Source organism: Anomaloglossus baeobatrachus, chromosome 3 (genome assembly GCF_048569485.1).
Source record: "Anomaloglossus baeobatrachus isolate aAnoBae1 chromosome 3, aAnoBae1.hap1, whole genome shotgun sequence".
Taxonomy (NCBI): Eukaryota; Metazoa; Chordata; class Amphibia; order Anura; family Aromobatidae; genus Anomaloglossus; species Anomaloglossus baeobatrachus.
This window is the reverse complement of record NC_134355.1, coordinates 457,434,148-457,452,806: the sequence shown is the minus strand read 5'-3', so window position 1 is coordinate 457,452,806 and position 18,659 is coordinate 457,434,148. Positions and strand designations below refer to the sequence as shown.

The window sequence follows — 18,659 nt, the reverse complement described above, 5'->3', positions numbered from 1 at the left end:
CGTAGCCACGGAATACCTAAAATAATCGGAAAATGAGGAGAAGAAATTATCATGAAAACAAGGGTCCCCTGCTGACCTGGCTTCATCACGCATTCGAGCGGCACGGTTTCCCGATCCACTGGTCCGGAGATTAACGGAGATCCGTCTACGGTCTCCATGGTAACCGGTGAGGATCTTTGCTGGGTCCGGATACCGTGTTTCCTGGCAAAGGAAGAGTCCATGAAATTTCCCCCTGCCCCAGAGTCTATCATTGCAGAGGTAGGAATTAGCTGTCCCTCCCAACGGATCTGAATGGGGAGTGAGCAATGGGTATATTTCCCCTCTGAGTCCTTCGGTGAGGTAGACATTACCGTCAAGGGAAACACCGCATCCAAGTGTCCACTTGCCTCAGAGATATCGGACTCTGCGTCCGTGTTGTCACACTCCGCCATGGCTGCCAATACCTTATTTGGGCGATTTGGACGTTTCGGGCAGTCGATCAAGAAATGGTCCGATTGACCGCAATAGAAACACAAACGCTCACGGAGCCGGTGTTCACGACGTTCATTGGTCTCTCGTTTTTGCAGAGAGTCCACTTGCATAGGTACGTCCTCGGCCTCCCGTGGCGTCCTGAGAGCGGGTTCTCTGGAAGGAAACGCAATATTGTTTACACGGTTTACAGCTGCCCATTTTTCCTGTCTACGTTCCGTCAAACGGGTATCAATGCGCACACAGTGCTGGAGAAACAGTTCAAAATCCCCTGGAGATTCGGAACGGGCTAACTCGTCCTTGATGGTACCGGACAAACCTTTTCTGAAAACAGACAATAAAGCATTGTTTCCCCAATCGGTGTCTACCACTAACCTCTTGAACTCAGTGGCGTATTCAACGACAGAACGCTTTCCCTGACGTAAGGAAAGGAGAGCCGCTTCAGCGGTAGCACGGCGATTCGGATCATCAAACATTTGCGCCATTGCATTCAGAAAGTCATCCAGGTGATTCAAACGGATGTCCCGATTCTCTATCATGGGATTAGCCCAAGCCAGTGCTCGTGAGGTTAATAACATGATGATACATAACACCTTTGACCGATCAGAACGGTAATAATCAGAATGTACATCGAAAAACAGTATACATTGGTTAACAAATCCACGGAACTGACTACGATCACCATTGAAACGGAATGGGGGTAACCTAGGCATACCGGCAGTTGATACGGACGTAGTGGGGACGGCTTCCTGAGCCTCCACTCTGACTTACAAATCCTGTATAGCCGGCCCCAGTACCTGGTGATCATGGCCCAGCTGTGCCTCCACATCTCTAAGTTTATTCTGCACCGCCTCCATCTCCTGCTGCAGGGAGTTAATCATGGAGAAGAGCTGATCTACTCGTGTCTCAGTCATTGCCCCAGCGAAATCCTCTTATGGCCTGAGTATAATGTAATACTTATATATGTTCTGAGGATTTCGATAGCGTAGGGCAATGACAATCAGAGACGAGTTCTTGGTACAAGATATTTTACAATATGTAACCACGGTAGATACACAACGGAAAACACAGCGGTACAAATACACACAATACCTTCCCGAAACGGAGCGAAGGGAATTCCCGGGGCCACGCACCGGACTCCCCCAGGGAGACCACCAGAGCGAACCCCTATACAGGGACTGTCCGGCAATCACCCCGGAAGGCCTAAATGTGCAGCAGCCGGGACACAAGGGGCAAGCGGTAAAAGTCCAGGAGTGTCCGTACGGAATGAATGTCCAGAGTGGTTACGAACCAGAGAGAACCGGGCAGAGTGCTGACCGAAGATGGCAGACGGAATCCGGGCACAGCTTGAGAAACCGGGTAAGGTCCAGTGTCGGTCGGTCGGTAGTCTTTAGGAGGATCCAAAGGCAAACAGGATTAGCAGCAGCAAAGCAGGAGCACACAGCAAGCAGTATACTCAGGCACTGGACTAGGCTTAGAGGCGGCCTTTTAAGCAGCTGGACAGGAAGTAGGGCAACAGAACAGTAAACTCCATGTTAACCGAGGGCAAGCTCATTCAAAAGAGAACTGGAAAACCTGGAAACCTGACACTGAGTGAGCCACACGATCAGCGGTGACGTCACTCAGGTTAGCTGCGGCCAGAGCTGGAGGTTCTCTCCACCTGTGAACCCAGGTAACTTGACTTCAGGTAGCCTTAATCAACTCAGGTGAGTTTATATCGATTTCCTCTTGAAGACCCACTGTGTACCTAAACAGCTGTGTTAACAATATATGGGATTTTTTCATTGCGGGGAAAGTTGCATAGCAAATTTTGTGGTCCATTTTCTCAATTTTTACCCTTTTGTAACAATGAAAGATTTAGGGATTAACCAATATTTTCATTTTAACAATCAGGGATAATCAATCCAAGCCAATTAGTACAAATATCATAAAACAAAGACCTGAATTATAAAAACATCAATTTTATTGGTTTAACACAATTTAAAAACACCATATATATGCAATTGCCCCAGAATGGTTAAAGGACCAAGAAATAGTATTGCCCCATATAACCTATATGACCCTGATAATTCCCTAGGATGTCCACTGCCTTACAACAGAGACCTCCAATATTTAGAAGATCCAAGATTATCCAATATTTTAGCAGAAAAGAATGCAATTTTTGTTACTTTCATTTCATTTTGCATAAATTCCTTTGAAGCCCCTAAAGGGTGTATACATTTCTTGACAGGCATTTTGAATATGTAAGCAGAGGGAAAACGGGTATATGCCGTGCTTAAAAACCACTGATGCAGAACTGTTGTAAAATTTCTTTTTTATTTCAGCAAACGCGTTTCAGAGACAAGGACCATCTCCTTCTTCAGGGAAAAAGAAATCTACTTGATGATTTCTTTTTCCCTGAAGAAGGAGACGGTCCTTGTCTCTGAAACGCCTTTGCTGAAATAAAAAAGAAATTTTACAACAGTTCTGCATCAGTGGTTTTTGAAGCGCGGCATATACCCGTTCTCCCTCTGCTTACATATTCACCACGTTTTTACGAGGCCGCTGCTTGAACCACGCGGACACTCACATGCGCTTAAGGGAGTTGTGACTGGCACAAACCCATCAGGTGAGTGTACCTATTTTCTTTCTTATTATCTTACGTTATACCAGGTAAGACCGTATTGTGCCTTCTGTTTCCCCATCTCTAGCATTGACAGGCATTTTGTGAGGTATGAAGTTTTTAAAATGGTATGACTTTGGGGGTTTTCCAAAATATAGGCCCCTTAATGTCAATTCAAAACGGAATAACTCTCTAAAAAAATTTAATTTGTAAATTTCCTTGAAAAAAATTAAAAATGACTGCTAAATTGTAACCCTTCTAACATTCTAAGAAAATTAATGGGCATTTATAAAAGTAAACATAAGGTAAATGTTATTTATTTGCAAGTTTGAATTACTATCTGGTGTAAGTATTTAAAAACATACGGATCTAAATTTATCAATAGCATAATGTAAAATGTGTCACGAAAAAATGCAATCTAAAAAACTGGGATATGTAGAAATATTAAAGCATTATCATCATATAAAGTATCATGTCCGAACTGAAAAATGGGACTGTCATTAAAGAGGATGTCCACTACTTGGACATTGTTTAGTCCTTCCCCTTGTTCACCCCCGTAAAAATAAAGCCTATACTCATCTCCAGTGGGACGACTGTTTTAGCGATGTCTGAAGTCGCGTCCCCAGGGCCCAAGTGTCATTGTTTTAACATATGAGCCCCGTGACTAAAATGTGCCCGGCACCTGTCTCCCGCCTTTAGATATTTGAGCAGGATTTGAGTGCTACGTTGACTTCCTGCTCAAACGTCCAAAGGCGGGGTGAAGAAAGCCAGCACTGATTGATCGCGGGCTAAATGTGTCATAACAATGTCACGTGGGCCTCAGGAAAGTGACTTCAGCCATCGCTGGAACTGCAGCTGCATCAGAGGTATGTACGAGGGGCTGCTGATAAGTCTTTTGCTTTACCTAGAAAGAAATGAGATAGGATGATAAACTTTACATTTATTTCACATACTCTCCACTGATGTCAACTCACTTCTTACATTGGTATTCCAAGTTCTGTAAGCCTAGCAAAAAGAAGGATTTCAGTTGTGCCTCAAACCAGGCATCTGTAGCAGTCATGGCATCAGACATGGTGTGAAATTTGGTACCCTTGAGGTGTTACTTCAGGTTTGGAAACACATGATAGTCGGAGAGAGCTAGATCTGGTGAATAAGGTGGATGGTCAACCAGCTGGAAGCCCAGCTCTGCCAGTTTTGTCGAGGTCGCTTGTGCAGTGTGAATGGAGATGTTGTCTTGAAGGAACAAGATATCTGTGGACAGCTTGCTGCACCTTTTGGACTTCAGAGCTGCCTTCAATTGGTCCAAAAGTTCAATTTAATACCTTGCATTGATGGTGGAACCTTTTTGAAGGTAGTCCACTAGCAGCACGCCTTCCTTATCCCAAAACACAGACGCCATCACCTTAGTGGCAGATTTTAGCATCTTGAACTTCTTTGGACGAGGAGAACCACTGTGTCTCCACTCTTTTGACTTCTCCCTGTTTTCAGGGTCATACAAATAAATCCAGGTCTCATCCATAGTGACCAGTCAATCCAGGAAGTTCGTATCAGTCCGGAAACGCTGACAAATGGACCGGGAAGTTTTCATTTGAATGCTTCTCTGAACTGTTCTCAAACGTTTGGGGACCCACTTTGCAGATAGCTTCCTCATGTCCAAATGTTTATGAATGACACAAACATGTTCACGGGAAATCCCCATGATGTTTGCTATTGCTTTAGCTGAAATTTGTCAATTCTCCAGTATGAGGTTGTGCACAGCATCGACGATCTCCCGAACAATGACCACTCTCAGTCGTCCAGGACGTTCCTCATCATTGGTGCTGAAGTGGCCTGTTTTAAACTTGGCAACCCAGTTCTTAACTGTGGAATATGAAGGTCATGGATCCTCCAATGTCTGTGACATATCACCATGAATATCCTTGGCCGACTTTGCTTGCAGGAACAAGAATTTTATCCCTCCTCTGCTCTCAGTTGCTATGAATATTGCATTAGAGTCCGCCATTTTGTTTTCCCGCGGGCGTAGAACACTGTTGCCATAAGCAACAAACACAACATTTTGAAAACATATATTAGACATACAAAGGCCTTCATGTGATGTAACATTCATTACCATAGACACAAAAAAGATCACAAAGCCAAAAACTTATCAACAGACTTGTATAGGCTTAGTTTTTTGGTGCAAACAAGGTGAATGAGAAGGGGGTATTCAGTCAATTGTCTCAGTCCCTAAGGGGTTAAGAGTGATTAAATGTTCTTTCTTTCATGTGGTTGCATTGTGCAAAAGGACTATATTGATGTTATCTAGATTCCATATTATTTTATGATTGGATGTTTGTGGTTTTCCCATCATTGTGGACACAGACGATGAATAAAGGTGCTGAAGTTGCCAGAAATGAGGCAGTCTGTAAACAAATTGAATACTATTTTAAATTGATTTTTTTAATGGATTTTAAATAATGAGGGGAATGTTTTAAAAATCTACACTATTATTGTAATTATGTGGTTTAGGTGACAACATACAGACTGCGACCACTGTTGCAAAGAACTGTGGGATGATTCCTGAAGGAATAAAAGTGGTTCTCCTTGAAGCCAATGAACCTGAAGGCTCTACTCCAGCTTCTCTCACCTGGAAACTTCTGGAATACCCAGATGTTGGGAAAGAAGTAATAGTACATTAATTTTAAAATACCTATTTAATCTTTCTTTTTAAATGTTGGAAAGATTTTTGTTTTATATCTAGCATATCCAAGTAATAAGTAAATCATGCAAAGAGCTATTTGAATCTTAGAAATAGTTCACAAACTTTATTCTTATATGATTATCAAATTAAGTACAAAAAATTATAAAGGTTATTTAACAAAATACTAGGTAGTGTAAGAGCATCATGGAGCTGGTCTTAGGTCACCTATCTTTGGCTTTCCAACAACATAAAGACAGCATGAGTAATAGTCATAATTTTGTGTGTCACTCACATGATTTCATTGACTACAATGAAAGCCAATACCACCACTACATACAAAGGGTTATGCTCCTTGAGTGTCTTTATCTGCACATAGGGATTGCTTGTAAGGTAGCCTTTCATCCTCAGGATCATGGGGGTCCATTATACAGGACCACTACAGATAAACGTGATGGCATATCCTAGATGAAATGGGTACATAGTTTTAACGAAAATAAAATTTGAATGACTACAGTTGATCTCACCAACATATCATTCATAAAGCATTAGGATATCACGGAACTGTGGTTATGATCTTAGATATTGAGACAGCTAAGATGCAGTCATTTTTCTAAGACCCATGAACTTCAACACTGTAAAATGGCTGTAAAATGATCATATTAAGGGCTAGTTATTGCAAAAGGAAGCAAAATGAGGTAATTTTCCTGCGGAATGTGGATATGTAATAAACAAAACAATATGGGTGTCGCACCCAGGGATATGGGGTACTCGGTCCCAGGCAGTGTCTCTCTTGGGAATGTCATGATGGAGTCCGTTGCCCGATTCCGTGCTCTGGGACCTTTTTGTAATGGGGGTGTATTTGGAGGGGATTTAGGTTAGTGTTCATATGTGACGCCAATTGCAGTGTTGCGGCTATATGTACATGGAGCCGTCGCTGTAGAATGTCACTTTTGGGGCTGGTGGTGATTGCAGCCTGGATGGTAGGCCCTCCGCAAGCAGGGCCGGGCCCAAGAGGAAGGGTGTTGTGACGGGCGTCAGAAAGAAGGTAGTCTACACAGAGGTATAGTTCAACTGGTTTTTACTCAATGCTACTGGGTGGTAACAGGTTACCTGAGGCCGGCTGGTTTCACCTTCAGGTTCCCTTCATCCCAGTGCCAGTTCAGTACTCTGGTACCTTCTTGCCCTGCACCTGCCTGTGGGAAATGTGTCCCCGTGGCGTAGAGCAACTGGGAGTCCCCGTCTGGTGGTTTGTCCACTTCTGTTCGCCTGACGGTAGTGTGAATCCTGTGGGGTTGGAGTCTCTGGTCCTGTCCCTGGTTCTCCCTTTGCTACTGAGTCTTCGGATTCTTAGAGTCGTGAGGTCCTTGATAGTCCCTTCGCTGTGCAGGTGTTAACAGGTCGGCTTGAAGCTCTTTCCTGTCCAAGGGTCCTGTACCCTGTCGATGCGTAGTTCCGGCAGTACTCCACTGTACTCCACCAGCAACTACTCTCCTGGGTACCAGGTTACCGTTAACCTGAGTTAGGACGTTGCTTCACTTCCACCTTTACTCCTCTCCTGCCACAGTCAACTCTCAACTGACTACTCTCCACAGTCTGCCCCTCCCACTTGCTCAACTAGTAGACTGGTCTGGCTCCACCTCTAGGCGGCCATCCATTGGTCTGACCCAAGCTAAGTACCATTGTATGGGGGATTGTTGGGGGAAAACTGGGATTACCTGGGTTTTTGGTGTTACTGTCACTGGGTCTCCGGGTCCCTAGCAGGTAGGCCCTGCATCCTTGTGGGGATGCATAACCTTGTTGCACCCTGATGGTTTCAGGGGCGCTACATGGGCTCCCTTCTATTTTTGATAACCAGCACAGATAAAACAGACAATTGCGCGCTGCAACTCTCAGCTGTTTGTTTTACCTTGGCTGGTTATGGGATCCCATGTTGTTTTTTAAATGATTTATTTATTTATTTTTTTAAACAGCATGGACTCAAGGGTGCTCTATTTTCAATAATCAGCCATGGGAAAGCAAACAGTTGGGGGCTGGTATTATCAGACTTGGTAGGCCCAAGGTTATTGGCCCCTTCCCAGCCTAAAAATAGTGATACGTAGTTCAGTTTTAAGAAAAGGTTTGGTACGAATCTGAAACGTGTAAATAAAGCTACTGGTAATATTAACACACGTGGAATTACACCTCTTTCACAGCAGCACTGCTCTACCAGGACGTCAATTTCCTACTTCTCCTAATTCACAGGTGACATCAACCCCACAAGTATTACCCCGATTGCCACTGCACCAGGGTGAAGAGCTGGGTAAAATGCCTAAAGTAGCACATCTAATGCCACTTTTGGGGCACCTATTGGCTGCTATTTTGAGAAGGGACAAATAACTATGGGCCTTCCTAGCCTGAAAATATCAGCCCAAAGCTATCATCTATCTGCTATTGTCTGGTAATGAAAAATAAGGGAAACCTCACATTGTTTTCTAAAATTATTTATTTATAAATAATTTTTAATAATGGAGTGGGACCCACTCTATTTTGGATAACCAGCCAAGGTAAAGCAGACAGCTGAGGGTTACAGCCCATAGCTGTCTGCTTTACTTTGGCTGGTTATCACAAAAATAGGGGAGACCCCACACCATATTTATTTTTTTTAAATGTATTCCCTATACAAATTTGTTTGCAGGGCAATTGTTCTGCTCTTACCCCCATTTTGCTTCCTTTTGCAGCCCCCTAGTCCTTACAGTGACCATTTTCCAACACCAAAGTTTGGGTCCCCATTGACTCATATGGGGTTTGAAGTCCGGGATCCAGTTTGGGTCAAGTCCGAGTCCTAAAAAACTAAACGTTTAACTAAAGTCTGACCAAACCCGGTGAAACTGAACCTCCACGGGTCAGTTCATCCCTACCCATGACCTGACTTTTCCCACTCAGGCTTCACAGCCTAAAAATAATGCTGATCATACTCTGCTTAAGCAATGTAACTATGACCCAACTATAGCATCACATTTGCAGAGGTTGAGTGGCTATAAGGAATACAGATTGGTGCGGAAGATGCTTATATGTATATAAGAAATGTTTACATTGCAATTTCATGTAAAAACAAAACTTAACTACTTTATTCCTTGATTTTTTACAGGATCTTTGTATCAATGTTGGAGATACACAGAGTACAGTTCAATACAGCAAGTATCATTTTTCAATGAGTGGAAAAACGTATGAAAACCTAGAAAAATATTTCCCTGATTTGTTGCCAAAAGTAAGAAATAATAAAAATTGGTGTAATACAGTAGAATGCAAAATAATATCTTCATTAAACTGCTCATGGAAAATCACACCACACACTATTCTATTTTACAAATGAAAATAGTGCATATGATTCTGGATGTAACTGGGTTGAATTTTATATGGCCAGCTGAACCTGGCCTTAGGTGGAATTTACAGATTTTTTTTTGTGAAAGCCAGTGGTGCATTAATAAAATCCTCTCCACCCCTACATGTACATGTGTGTGTAGGTGTGTGTTGACCCAGTGACATCTGTGTGACACGTACTTGAAAAAAATGCATGACACTGAAATAAATGTTTTATGTGCTAAAAATGGAGAGTTAAAGATAGAGTCCTTACCCAAGAAGCTGCAAAAACCCTAGTGCATGCTCTTATCTCCTGCCTGGAAAATTGCAACCCCCAGCTTAACGGCCTCCCTTCTAACATGCTCGCACCCCTACAATTCATTCTAAACTATGTTGTCCGACTAATCCACCTGTCTGTCTGCTACTCCCTACCTCTTCTCCCTGCCAATCCCTTCATTGGCTTCCCAATGCCCAACAACTCTTGTTCAAAACTCTAACATACAAAGATGTCCACGACCTATCTCCTCCATATATCTGTGACCTAGTCTCCCGGTACTTACCTGCATGTAATCTCTGATCTTCACAAGATCTCCTTCTCTACTCTCCTTCTATCCCCTCTTCCCACAATTTAATCAAAGAGTTCTCATGTGCCTCCCCCATACTTTGGAACTATCCACTCCAACATATCAGACTCTTGCATACCTTGTAAAGCTTCAAGAGGAACTTGAAGACCCACCTCTTTTGACAAGCTTACAACCTGCAGTAACCCTATACCCTTTAGTGCCGCACAACCATCTCCACCCTCACCTACTGGATCCTCATCCATCCCCTGTAGACTATGAACCCTCTCGAGCAGGGTCCTCTCTTCTCCTGTACCTGTCTGTGCCTTGTATAGTTTGTGATTACTGTACTTGTTTTATTATATATACTCCTTTTCACATGTAAGGCGCCATGGAATAAATGGTGATATAATAATAAATGATATATAGATAGGTAGATGGTCTGACGTACTCTAGGCATTCCAATGAACAAAGTCTACAGAGCATCGTTATGACACTCCATAGACTTTGCTTACAGCCAATTCTGAGTCACACTACATTGCGTGAGTATGTGTGTGAACGTGAAAACAGACTCCACATGTACTGGAAACTGGGACATGAGAAGGAGTATGCCCGCTCTGACCTTATAAGAGACCAGCCAGGAGCCCTCTAGTGTTATACAGTGAATACTGTAGAAAACTATGGGAGTTTCCCTGTATATCAAAGGTCACAAGTAACAACAATAGATAGTTCTGGGGTGTTGTGTAATGGAGCTGCAACAGCCTGATACATAGGGTTCATGGTGAACAAAATATGGACTTTTACCTAATATTATTTATTTCTTTTTGCTGAGGAACAGGATTTCTTAAAATTAATTCCTTTGAAACTTATATTTATGAAAGACTGATTATGAAATCCTATGCTTCAAAGTCCCTACAGATGTATACAATAGATACAACATACTATAGTACAAGCTATTACTTTCTGCATATTGCATATTTAATGCCTTTGCATTGTTGTCCAGATATTAATGAATGGCACCGTTTTTGCACGAATGTCACCAGGGCAGAAATCGGCAATTATTGATGAATTTAGAAAACTTGAGTAAGTATGTTTACTATGAATGAGAAAATATCATCTCTTAGTTACATTTTTTACTATCCATATGTGTAAGTAGGTTCTGTTGTTACAATATTTTAGATGCAAGCCAACATTTTTAATCACTGTGAATTACATTTTAGCTAATTGTGATTTATGCAGGATGTGCTTTTGTGATCCAGGTAGAATAATCTATCATTTTAACCCCGTGTCAGAGATTCATCTAGTAGAATGGGACATACTGTATCTCATCTTCTTAAAGCTAACTTTTTAGCTGATTCATGCTGCCAGAACCATAGGCACCAAGAATTAGACACCGGCTGCGTTATTCAATCCATATACCGTATGTTTTAGACAGGAATAAAACTAGATGATTTTCATCCGTATTGTGTAAAACATACTAAAATGACGCCAGCCCTGTGTGGTCCTGCTTTCTACATCCTCATGATCATGACATCTTTATGGCATCTGTTTTTTTTTTTTTTTTACATCAACATTTAAAAATGTTTACAAAACCAAATACAGTTTTTTATGTTAATTGCAATGTGTCTATGAAAAACAAATAGTCCGTGTATTCAAGTGGAGTCCGTGTTGCCAAGTAAGTGGGAAAGCGGACATCATACGGATGTGTGAAGGAGGCCTTAGAAAGTTCCCCAGGACCTTTCAATGTCTCACTCTACTTGTTTCTCCACTCTGCTCTTCTGGCCTATTCCCCACCCCCTTCTCCATAGAGTATAATGGACTTTGTCATATGACTCTACAGTGAGCCAGTAGTCTGTCTTGTCTGAGCAAGATAAATTTGAGATGTTTTTTCCAATGTGAATGGCGAGTCCAGGAGACCAGGACAAAAGAAAGAAGTGTTTTAAAAATTTAGATAGAAGTATATTTCTCTGCTAAAATATATTACAAAGCATCTTTAATTTACGTGTACTGCTCTCGCTTGCAAAGTGTAAGCTCTTATGGTCAGCGGGGTCCTCTCTCTCTTGCTTGTTAATGGTAAGCTCTTGTGGTCAGTGGGGTCCTCTGTCTCTCACATCTAAATTGTAAACTATTAAAGGGAACCTGTCACCAATTTTTTCACTATGAAACCAAAAGTGTCACCTTCTGCAGCGTCTGGGCTACGTTCTATGAACTATTCTAGGACTATTATGCAGTCAGTGCAACAGTGACACGCTGCCACCGCAGGCACTCACTGCCAACGGAACCTCCTTATTGCACATTGTTTACCTTGGGAGGAGGATCTATCACACAGCCTACAAGTGGCAGGGTGATCCGTGATATCAGCTGGACCCCACGTGGAACTACAGATTTATCCACTTGTTTGGAGGGCAAATAAGAGGATGATGAGATTGATGGCCTAATCAATCAGACACATCCTGCAATTTCTACATCCCCTGATGAACCCTGACACATCGGGGGGAAACGCGTCGGGATCAACATCAGTCCTGGCAGATAAGTACTGGGACTCTCAGGCCTATCATCTATATATATAGGTTAAGACCCTAACCTGACGTATCCCCCATCTATCATAGCCAAATAGTATTCTGTGCAATTGGGGATTGATATACTCTACATGGGATCAGGGTCTAACCTTGGATTATGATCTATGACATATGACTGTGTAATCACTTCAGCACATTGCACTTGGTGGTGGTTCAGGTTATGTGATAGTGACAGGGGCAAATAGGGCTAGCCGCCGAGGAACTGGGGCACCCAAAACATTAAGGTGAATCTAACCTCCGTTGTTAGGAAGTGATCAGCTTTAGGGAACATTAGGCCCTTTATCCTGAATATCGTAATATCTTATTCATCTATTTGACAGCGCCTAAATAGGAGCAGCACTATCGCACGCTTATATTGCTCACTGCCCTATCCAGAACCTCACCTGTTTTATGCACTTCACAACATTGGTCAGTGACTTCACTATTGGGTATGGCCCTGGTGTTCATATTTGGGAAAGACTATTTTTAATGGATTTAATAAACGTGATGTTTTAGAGGTTTTTTCTTTGGTTTGATATTCTATGAAGGTGTATCTTGTGCCCTAACTCTCCTTGCAGACCCCGAATATAACTTTATAAAACCTGACCGTTAGGTATGCTAATGAGCTGTGGGGCTCACATGGGCATGCTCATTTTCATCTCCTGTTCCTCCTTGTGGCCTTCTTCGCCATCCTCCTCTCATGATTGACGTGATGACTCCGACGTCATCATGCACGCTGCTCATCCAAATCTCATGTATGTGCAGTCATTCCCCGTCTCGAGCAGGCGCAGTTCATCCTCGCGGGAACTGGTGTGGTGTTTGCGCGTCCGCAAGATTATGGTCGGGTACGAGGATGACGCAGGGAACGTCATGCACATTGCTGACCATAATCTTGCTCATGCGCAAATACCGCATCAGCTCGCGCGAGGACGAACTGCGATTGCGCAAGCCGGGGAATGACTGCAGAGATGCGAGATTTGGCCAAGCAGTGTGCATGATAACGGCGGCGTCATCACGTCAATCATGAAAAGAGGATAGTGAAGAAAGCCACAAGGAGGGACAGGAGACGAAAATGAGTACGCCCATCTGAGCCCCACAGCTCATTAGTATACTTAACAGTGAGATTTTATAAAATTATATTCGGTATCTGCAAGGGGAGTCAGGGCACAAGGTGCACCTTCATAGAATGCAGCCCAGGAGCTACAGAAGGTGATACTTTTACACGTTTCATAGTGAAAAAACTGGTGACAGGTTCCCTTTAAGGTCACCAAGGTTTTCTCTCTCTTTTGCCCAACGTGCATTTTCTGAGCAATAGCTTTTCAGTATTGAGATTCACGCAAGTTTAATTTTTGGGGAAAATTTGCCGAAGCTGGAGAATTAGAATTTCAAAAGATTCTGTAATTTCTACATATCAGTAAAGAATAGAAGCACGGTCTGATAGAGTGCTAAGGAGGCCACAGTATTAGATTAATTTTTGTAGAATTTATTGTTTTCTATCAGCCACTGGCTATTTCTACATATCAAGCATTTAGGTTTCATATTCAGCAGATATTATAAGCTTCTTGGGTATGCACATTCAAGTCTAAGGGGTACTTTGCACACTACGACATCGCAGGTGCGATGTCGGTGGGGTCATTTCGAAAGTGACGCACTTCCTGCATCGCTCTTGACATCGTAATGTGTAAAGCCTAGATGATACGATTAACGAGTGCAAAAGCGTCGTAATCGTATCATCGGTGCAGCGTCGGCGAAAACCATAATTACGCTGACGCGATGGTCCGATGTTGTTCCTCGCTCCTGCGGCAGCACATATCGCTGTGTGTGAAGTCGCAGGGGCGAGGAATATCTCCTATCGGCGTTACCGCGGCTCCCGTTGGATATGCGGAAGGAAGAAGGTTGGCGGGATGTTTACATCCTGCTCAGCTCCGCCCCTCCGCTCCTATTGGCCGCCTGCCGTGTGATGTTGCTATGACACCGCACGGCCCGCCTCCTTAATAAGGAGGCGGGTCGCCGGCCAGAGCGACGTCGCAGGGCAAGGTGAGTGCATGTGAAGCTGGCGTAGCGATAATTTTCGCTACGCCAGCTATCACCACATATCGCTGCTGCGACAGGGGCGGGGACTATCGCGTGCGACATCGCAGCATCGGCTTGCGATGTCGCAACGTGCAAAGCCTGCCTAAATTTCAATGAAAGTGGCAAACTCAGAAACATTTTAATTGTCTTCTGAGAATAGGTTCAATGAAAAACATAAGTTCAAAACTTCATTTTATATAATCTCTTTCTAAAGTGTTGTTTCCATTGCTGTATTCCAGTTATTTTGTGGGGATGTGCGGAGATGGAGCCAATGACTGTGCAGTAAGTGACTATTTCATACAGATTTTTACTCTATATCATTTTATACAATTAACAAAGAAAATCTAATAAGAGGAAACGCCTACATTGTCTTTAGATTTAAAAGTATAAAAATAATATGGAAAATATCTATCAAATTTTCATAATCTGTTAATGATGTACAAGCAAAATTCCCATTTCTTAACTTTTACACTAATTTTATAAGGATCATAACAAAATGTGGCAATCTTGGAGCTAGTTACTGTTATACAGATGCATACTATCTCTATTGAAATAAGGGTGCATTGTGTTAGCTATCATTCATCTACTTCATAAAGTTGTATTGAAAAGCAGGCACAAACCAGGATCCTCCAAAATTAAAGTGTAGCTTTAACCCATAAAGCTTATGCTTGTGTATATTCTTCTTAAGGCCAGTTTACAAACAACGACATCGCTAACGAGATATCGTTGGGGTCACGGAATTCGTGACGCACATCCGGCCTCGTTAGCGACATCGTTCAGTGTGACACGTACAAGCGACCGCTAACGATCAAAAATACTCACCATATCGTTGATCGTTGACACGTCGTTCATTTCCATAATATCGTTGCTCGTTCAAGACGCAGGTTGTTCGTCATTCCTGAGGCAGCACACATCGCTATGTGTGACACCCCAGGAACGACGAATAACAATGTACCTGCGTCCTGCGGCAACAAGATGGAAGTGACGATCCAGCGCCTCCTCTCCGCCCCTCCACTGCTATTGGTGTCCTGCATGGTGATGTCGCTGTGACGCCAAACTAACCGCCCCCTTAAAGAAGAGGTTGTTTGGTGGTCACAGTGACATCGTTTGTAAGGTAAGTAGTGTGACGCATCCTAGCGATATTGTGCGATACGGGCAGCGATTTTGCCCATGACGCACAAATGACGGGTGCGGGTCCTTTCACAAGTGACATAGCTAGCGATGTCACTACATGTAAAGTAGCCTTAAGATCCCATAGCACACAACCTCTCCTGCCAAACACAACTCCTCTTTAATTACTCCAAACGCTCAAACAATCACTGAAAGGTTAGGCCATATTCACACATTCAGATTTTGCCACACTCAATACGGCTTCAACATGTGAACGCAGCATTTTACAATAAGCTTCTCTTCAAATTTTATTTCTACACACCTCTGGTTGACATGTTTAGAGTTTATTTCTTCATTCTCTAAAATGTTGCACCTTCCCCATTCCTTACTGAATATTGACTTATATAGGAAGATCTACCTGTCTCATAGAGCTGTTTTTGCAGCATTATAGAAGTTGTTGACGCTGTAAAAAAGATCATAGGAATTAAAACACATTTATGAACACAATGGCTTTTATTAAAATAATCCAATATCTTGGGGTGTTGTAAAAAAAAATGGACCTTGGAGAGAATTACAGTTAGGTCCAGAAATATTTGGACAGTTACACAAGTTTTGTTATTTTAGCTGTTTACAAAAACATGTTCAGAAATACAATTATATATATAATATGGGCTGAAAGTGCACACTCCCAGCTGCAATATGAGAGTTTTCACATCCAAATCGGAGAAAGGGTTTAGGAATAATAGCTGTGTAATGCATAGCCTCCTCTTTTTCAAGGGACCAAAAGTAATTGGACAAGGGACTCTAAGGGCTGCAATTAACTCTGAAGGCGTCTCCCTCGTTAACCTGTAATCAATGAAGTAGTTAAAAGGTCTGGGGTTGATTAAAGGTGTGTGGTTTTGCATTTGGAAGCTGTTGCTGTGACCAGACAACATGCGGTCTAAGGAACTCTCAATTGAGGTGAAGCAGAACATCCTGAGGCTGAAAAAAAAGAAAATATCCATCAGAGAGATAGCAGACATGCTTGGAGTAGCAAAATCAACAGTCGGGTACATTCTGAGAAAAAAGGAATTGACTGGTGAGCTTGGGAACTCAAAAAGGCCTGGGCGTCCACGGATGACAACAGTGGTGGATGATCGCCGCATACTTTCTTTGGTGAAGAAGAACCCGTTCACAACATCAACTGAAGTCCAGAACACTCTCAGCGAAGTAGGTGTATCTGTCTCTAGGTCAACAGTAAAGAGAAGACTCCATGAAAGTAAATACAAAGGGTTCACATCTAGATGCAAACCATTAATCAATTCCAAAAATAAACAGGCCAGAGTTAAATTTGCTGAAAAACACCTCATGAAGCCAGCTCAGTTCTGGAAAAGTATTCTATGGACAGATGAGACAAAGATCAACCTGTACCAGAATGATGGGAAGAAAAAAGTTTGGAGAAGAAAGGGAACGGCACATGATCCAAGGCACACCACATCCTCTGTAAAACATGGTGGAGGCAACGTGATGGCATGGGCATGCATGGCTTTCAATGGCACTGGGTCACTTGTGTTTATTGATGACATAACAGCAGACAAGAGTAGCCGGATGAATTCTGAAGTGTACCGGGATATACTTTCAGCCCAGATTCAGGCAAATGCCGCAAAGTTGATCGGACGGCGCTTCATAGTACAGATGGACAATGACCCCAAGCAGACAGCCAAAGCTACCCAGGAGTTCATGAGTGCAAAAAAGTGAAACATTCTGCAATGGCCAAGTCAATCACCAGATCTTAACCCAATTGAGCATGTATTTCACTTGCTCAAATCCAGACTTAAGACGGAAAGACCCACAAACAAGCAAGACCTGAAGGCTGCAGCTGTAAAGGCCTGGCAAAGCACTAAGAAGGAGGAAACCCAGCGTTTGGTGATGTCCATGGGTTCCAGACTTAAGGCAGTGATTGCCTCCAAAGGATTTGCAACAAAATATTGAAAATAAAAATATTTTGTTTGGGTTTGGTTTATTTGTCCAATTACTTTTGACCTCCTAAAATGTGGAGTGTTTGTAAAGAAATGTGTACAATTCCTACAATTTCTATCAGATATTTTTGTTCAAACCTTCAAATTAAACGTTACAATCTGCACTTGAATTCTGTTGTAGAGGTTTCATTTCAAATCCAATGTGGTTGCATGCAGAGCCCAACTCGTGAAAATTGTGTCACTGTCCAAATATTTCTGGACCTAACTGTATACATAATTGAAGAGATACTCATACACATTGTGTTGGTAAAACATGTACTTTACATATACTTTTTCAGGCTTTAAAAATGGCGAATGCTGGGATTTCCTTATCCGAAGAAGAAGCTTCTGTAGCTGCGACTTTTAACTCAAAGGTCACAAACATCTCGTGTGTTCCATATCTGCTAAAGTAAGCAATGTAGTTATTAAATATCCCTATGATTAGTGATGGGCGAACCCCCCGATGTTCGCGTTCAGGAGCCTCGCCCAAATGTTTTGTAAAGTTCTAGTTTGGGTTTTGAGATAACGAGAACTTGTGTCCGAACACCGAATTTGGACTTTACAGTTATGCGGGTGGAATCAAGCGGGGGGGAGCTGTAATATAAAGAATATAATTAATAATACACATTGTCATTATACTTACAGGTCCCGCGACACATCCTGCAGACTCTGTCTCCCGGACGCTTCTGTTTTCGGGTCCAATAATTGCTGTGTCCTCCCGGTAACCAGCACTGACTAAAGGACCTTCCGTGACATCATAGCCATGTCACCAGTCAGGTGTGAAAGTTGTATTACTTTGTTGATTACAGACTGCTCACATGGCTATGATATCATGCAAGGTCCTGTAGTGTCAGTGTACGTTACACGGTGGCACAGCTGACCGCTGGCTCAGCTGTGCACTTGGGTGAAGTCTCTGACAGCTTTCAGCTGAATCTGTGTGAGCAGACATGTGTTTGTCTTCTCGCACAGATGTAGCAGAGCTGATGATGCTTGCCCGCCTTTGGACTACATCGGAGGGGTTTATTTTGGGTGATAAAGATGGAGTCCTAAATATCATTATTATTATTATTTATTATTATAGCGCCATTTATTCCTTGGCGCTTTAAAAGTGAAAGAGGGTATACGTACAACAATCATTAACAGTACATAACAGACTGGTATAGGAGGAGAGAGGACCCTGCCCGCGAGGGCTCACAGTCTACAGAGAATGGGTGATGGTACAATAGGTGAGGACAGAGCTGGTTGCGCAGTGGTCTACTGGACTGAGGGCTA

At 42.7% G+C, this 18,659-nt stretch overlaps 1 protein-coding gene across 1 annotated transcript in view; it reads left to right on the top strand.

The window, feature by feature from the left end:
* Positions 1-18,659, top strand: part of LOC142295418 (putative cation-transporting ATPase 13A4) — a 201,540-nt gene that overhangs the window by 133,706 nt on the left and 49,175 nt on the right. The window contains exons 19-23 of the mRNA XM_075338520.1: positions 5,579-5,739; positions 8,878-8,997; positions 10,653-10,732; positions 14,520-14,562; positions 17,687-17,796. Of these exons, the coding sequence (XP_075194635.1) occupies positions 5,579-5,739; positions 8,878-8,997; positions 10,653-10,732; positions 14,520-14,562; positions 17,687-17,796 (514 nt within the window). The remainder of the gene's footprint in view (positions 1-5,578; positions 5,740-8,877; positions 8,998-10,652; positions 10,733-14,519; positions 14,563-17,686; positions 17,797-18,659) is intronic.